Here is a 4,891-nt window from a genome sequence, read left to right on the forward strand (position 1 = left end):
GGCATACTTTCGCCAGTCTAAACCCCTTTAATGTGTTCCTTTTTACAAGAGGCGAAAGGTTGCACACATACATAATAGTTAATGTGGCAAAATAATGTCACTCCTTCTATCACTGCGTTTTTAAACAAAAGTTTAGGCTTTAAAATTTTACAATATGTAAAATTATCTGTTGGAGTTCTCAGCTGGCAATGATGATGTCATTAGGAGATTTCCTGATTTATAAGAAGTGTATTGTTTTTTTTTTTATTTTGTCTGTTGTGTGGTATTGTTATTAAGGGTTTTGTTGTTGATGCTGATTTTTTTTAATTGTCCAAGGATTTTCAATGATGCAGTGTGTGTGAAATACAATTTACACACACACACACACACACACACAGAGAGAGAGAGAGAGAGAGAGAGAGAGAGAGAGAGAGAGAGAGAGAGAGAGAGAGAGAGACAAAAAAACAGTCGCAAGACTTATCTAAGTAAATTTGTAAGTGTTATAGCAATATCCACTTAAAATACAGTAACACATGGAACTACAGTTAGGATACACAACAACAAAAAATGTGATTGAATGCAGTACCTAGTTTAATGTACTTAGTTAGCTCATAATGACAATAAATACTTAAATTTCATATTGTTTTATCCGTGTAGTTCGTTTTTATCCAGCACTTGTGGGACTCGACTACTATTATCGATTCCCAGACTGGACACTGGAGGGCGCCTTAACATAACCTGCTACATAACTACCAAAGACGAGCGGTTAGTTTTCAGTGGGTGTACCCAAGGAGATACGTGGTCGGTAACGTTTATGTAAGCAGATGTTTTTTGATTTTTTTTTTTTTCATACTAAAATAATATAATAGATTAAAAATGTTTTTAAGCAGACTATGCAAAGTGACAGAGCAAATAACCTAAATGGGAGTGTCCGCTACTCAATAACAACACAACAAAAACAAAGGAAGTGCTTCCGGGGTTCTGGATGTAGCTGTCAGACTCCAGCATCGTTTGATCGGGAAATTGCTTCATCAGCAGGTCAGTAGCTTCATTTCGCCATTGTTTAATTATAATTGTTTACTTCCCATTTGATTTTTAAAATGTGAGCACCCAAACCAGTGTATAATTCGAGTGATGTTCCACTTCAGCCACTGTTGAGTGATTGTTATTCTGAGATGGGCTGTAAACTGCTAGCTTCCATGTCGATAGCTGTTTGGGTGCTTATATTTACCTCTGGTGATGACATTGTATTTCATCTGTGTTCTTGTTTGTGTTGATAGAGCGTTAGTATGAGCGAGGGAGAAGTGTTTCATGAGAAGCAACGATTGGAGCTGTGCGCCATTCATGCACTCAACAACGTGCTCCAGGAGCGGGTGTTCACCAAAGAGACAGCCGATGACATCTGCAAACGGTAGGGTTAACGTTTCATGGCATATCGGTGTGTCTACTGCTTAAATTGCCATAAGAAAGTGGCACAGGTGGAAAGGGAGAGAAAGAAACATATGAAGTTCTGCTATAGTTGTAATCTTGTAAAAAAAAAAAAAAAAAAAAAAAAGGGGGTGAATAGCACAATTAACATATATCTGTCAGTACTCCACACATCACGCCGCAATGCCAGTGAAAAGTATCATTTTAACCTTGCCGGTTGTACCTGATAAAGTTTATCAGTGTGAGCCTACATGTTTGCTGCTTGTCTAAAATAATAAATTAACAAAGGAATATAATGTATTTTATTGAGAGGAGCCAAACGGTTTTGAACGTTGTGGTTTTCTCCCATGCCATCATATAATTTAAAGTTGTCTAGAAAAAGGTGGCATGAAATGTTCCAAAGTTGTGTAACTGGTATCCATAAGACTCTTTAACAACACCGGAAGCTCCAGATATTTATTACGCTGAGTGACCTGTGCCTCCTCTTTTTCTGTACCTCACTGCACCTTATACATTCACCATGACACTTTATCAAAAACTTCACCTATGCATCCTATGAAAATACATTCTGTTAAATTCCATTTATGCAAATGTGTAAATGCTGTATATAAGTCTGACCTTTATATTTATCTTGTTTATTCATTTTGTTAATTATTATTTTGGTCAATTCTTAGTCTCAATTCAAGTCTTAACTTATTTGGCTTAATGCTGTTCCCTCCCTCACCTGCTTTCTCTCCTCAGCAAAGGGAATAACATAATGTGGCTAATGCTTACAGACATAATTTACTAACCAAATTGACTAAGGGAAATAATGAGTCATAACCTTTGTAGCTTATGATCATGGTCAAAAAATGTTATGCTGGAAACTTGTGACCTGCTTGGAAACAATTCCTGTTCTGCAGCCTTGTGTATTTACTGGAGATGTTTGGTTTTATGGATAATCCCAGAGCCAAGACTTAAATACAGAAGAAAGAGCAAACAGTGGCTGTACTGAGCTGTTCACAATGTGATGCCCCTCTCTAAGATGTCTGTGGCACTGATGAATCATATTTGCAGGCTGGCTCCACAGTGCGTGGTGAACCCTCATCGCTCAGTGTTGGGGACGGGGAACTATGATGTCAATGTCATCATGGCAGCACTACAAAGCAGGGACCTGGCTGCAGTGTGGTGGGACAAACGCAGGTGAGAGGGACATGGATTCCTGTGAGACTGGAAACTTTCTGGGTCTCTCAGTTTTACTGACAACTGAGGGGTCGTCTTTTAATCTGCTGGTGCAGCCCCCTGACTGCGTAAGCAGTAGACCATAACAGTAAAGCATGTGTGCATTTGCACTATAAATTGCACTTTCATTAATCTTCATATTCATCAGTATCACTGATGTCCTACTTTGGGAAGTCTAGTTCTTCAAAAGTAGTCAGCCAAGAAGTGGTGAAGTGGATCAAAAAACCCTTGAATGACTAAAAGAATTTCAATCATTTTTCTTTTTTTTATCAAATACAGGACAGTTCAAAGCCTTTGTATGTCAAAAGTCCAGGGTTTCATTCTTAATGTCCCATCACGGGTATCTCTGGGAATTGTGTCCCTCCCACTTCGACGGCGGCACTGGCTGGCGGTTCGACAAGTTAATGGACAGTACTACAACTTGGACTCCAAATTGAAGAGTCCTGTCTGTATTGGAGGAGAAGCAGAATTACGGTAAAAATGTATTAACATCATGGCAATTCCACTGAGCACTCAAAAGCAGATGCGCAATCCATGTGTTTGTGAGTTTTCTCTGAGTTCCATCAAATCTTGGCTTTTGTTTTCTGCTTTAACTCGTCTCAGCGAGTGACTCACCCCGTGTCAGCAGTCACATGGAGCTTACCTCACTGTTTGTGTTGAATACTTCACTCCAGCAAACTGCCCTCTGTCTGCGTCCAGAGTTTTCTAACCTCTATTCTTGTGTTGTTCTTTGTTTCTCTTTCAGCACATTTCTCAGTGAACAGCTCTCTCAGGATGTGGCTGAGATGCTGCTGGTGGTCAGGCGAGAGGTAGAGGAGGACGGCTCATGGCTGAACTCTGACAACCCCAAGAAGTGATTTATTTTTGTAAGAGGACAAAGCATGGGAAAGGAAAAAACTCCTCTGGGAAACATTAAACTTTTTTGTTACAATACAAACACCTCATGACAGAAACCTCTTCAGGGAATGCACTAAAATCCATTTAGTATCTACACTCAGACTCACAGAGGATAATCCAAAGAGAAGCAGAGACGTTTGTTCACTTCTGACATAAAGAACTGTATCGATTGTAACAGCTGTAGAAGCTAATACTTGGATGTGACTCATGTCTCTGCGTTGTCCTGTTTGGTACCTTGTTTATCACTGGGAAGGTGCATTGAAGCGAATATGGTTGGAGCTAAAAGTGTGCTAGTTTGACGAGAGGTGGATTGTGACACATGACTGATCTCACTGTTTCTTGGAAGGACATCTGCCGTGTTAGTGCATGAAAAACCATCTGCAAAAAAAATTAACTGGACTTCTTTAATATCTTAAACTCAGATGTGTATTATTTTATTGGAGTGTCCATCTTAGGTAGCCTAGCCCCAGATTTTTACACCCAGGTTTGCCAAATCAAGATCAGTGTGTTGTGTTTGTGCAGGATGGTTGTGTAAAATCAGAGTGCACTATTTCTTCTCAACACTTTTGTTTTGGACCTACTATGCACTGCAGAATCAGAATTGTTAGCACTCTCCGTTTGTCCGTGCAAGTCCGTACAGATGCAGGGATTGTGAAGGCAACACTTGGTGAGGCATTGAAGAAAAACCAGTGTCTTTGCATGTTTTATCCCTTACATTCACTACAACCTTCTAAACATCTTTCACAGCCAGCCTTAGCTTTTGAATTTAGTGTTGTTGTTCCCTCGAGGCAGCCTTTTAATTTCCTGTCATTAAACTAGATTAGAAAGAAAACACCTGCAGAGGTTTGACATGTGGTTGAGATCAATAATCCATCAGAAAGCAGAGTCATAGTAAAGTTACTGATGTGTGTTATGAAAACAGTGATGAGGCTTCAACTAAATAAAAGCAGAGTTGATGTTGATTATGATGGGTTATCTCTCTGAACCTATTTCAAATCTCTACAGTTAGTTAGGTATCAAACGGGTGTGTCACAAATAAAAGCCTGTAGCCCTCTAAAGAATCACATTTAATTAACTGTCAAAGCATCACAGGAAAGAAAAACACTATTTTCTCAAACATGCAAAAACACTGGTTCTGTGACTGTTGATGTAACTTTTATGTTTGTATTGTGTCTGTCCTTTATGATCTATGCATATCCAAAAGAATAGGAACACTCTGGTACCCACTAGTGACCTACTCACACATAGACCTATTGAAGCTTATTTATATTAAAGTTTGAACTCCTGTTTTAAGTATGGATCTGTTGTTAAGCCTCTTGTGTGTTTCTTTTCTTTGCACCGACTTGTAGACACAATGCAGCCTGTA

General features: G+C 39.2%; 1 protein-coding gene across 1 annotated transcript; it reads left to right on the top strand.

The window, feature by feature from the left end:
* The first annotated feature begins 815 nt into the window (after positions 1 to 815).
* Positions 816 to 4,819, top strand: josd2 (Josephin domain containing 2). The gene is made up of 5 exons (XM_074682912.1): positions 816 to 1,017; positions 1,260 to 1,390; positions 2,464 to 2,589; positions 2,908 to 3,102; positions 3,374 to 4,819. The coding sequence occupies exons 2-5, from the start codon at positions 1,269 to 1,271 to the stop codon at positions 3,483 to 3,485; spliced, it is 555 nt and encodes a 184-aa protein (XP_074539013.1). The 5' UTR covers positions 816 to 1,017; positions 1,260 to 1,268; the 3' UTR covers positions 3,486 to 4,819.
* Positions 4,820 to 4,891: the final 72 nt, after the last annotated feature.

Source organism: Halichoeres trimaculatus, unplaced genomic scaffold, assembly GCF_033239565.1.
Source record: "Halichoeres trimaculatus isolate MK-OKI-2021-1 unplaced genomic scaffold, fHalTri1.1 fHalTri1_scaffold_12, whole genome shotgun sequence".
Classification (NCBI taxonomy): Eukaryota; Metazoa; Chordata; class Actinopteri; order Labriformes; family Labridae; genus Halichoeres; species Halichoeres trimaculatus.

What these genes read in the sequence shown, in the direction of transcription:
- josd2 (XM_074682912.1), top strand. Translation starts at nt 1,269, where the DNA reads ATGAGCGAGGGAGAAGTGTTTCATGAGAAGCAACGATTGGAGCTGTGC. An exon ending in GCCGATGACATCTGCAAACG is followed by an intron (nt 1,391 to 2,463) that starts GTAGGGTTAACG and finishes TCATATTTGCAG; the next exon opens with GCTGGCTCCACAGTGCGTGG. An exon ending in GGAGGAGAAGCAGAATTACG is followed by an intron (nt 3,103 to 3,373) that starts GTAAAAATGTAT and finishes TTTCTCTTTCAG; the next exon opens with CACATTTCTCAGTGAACAGC.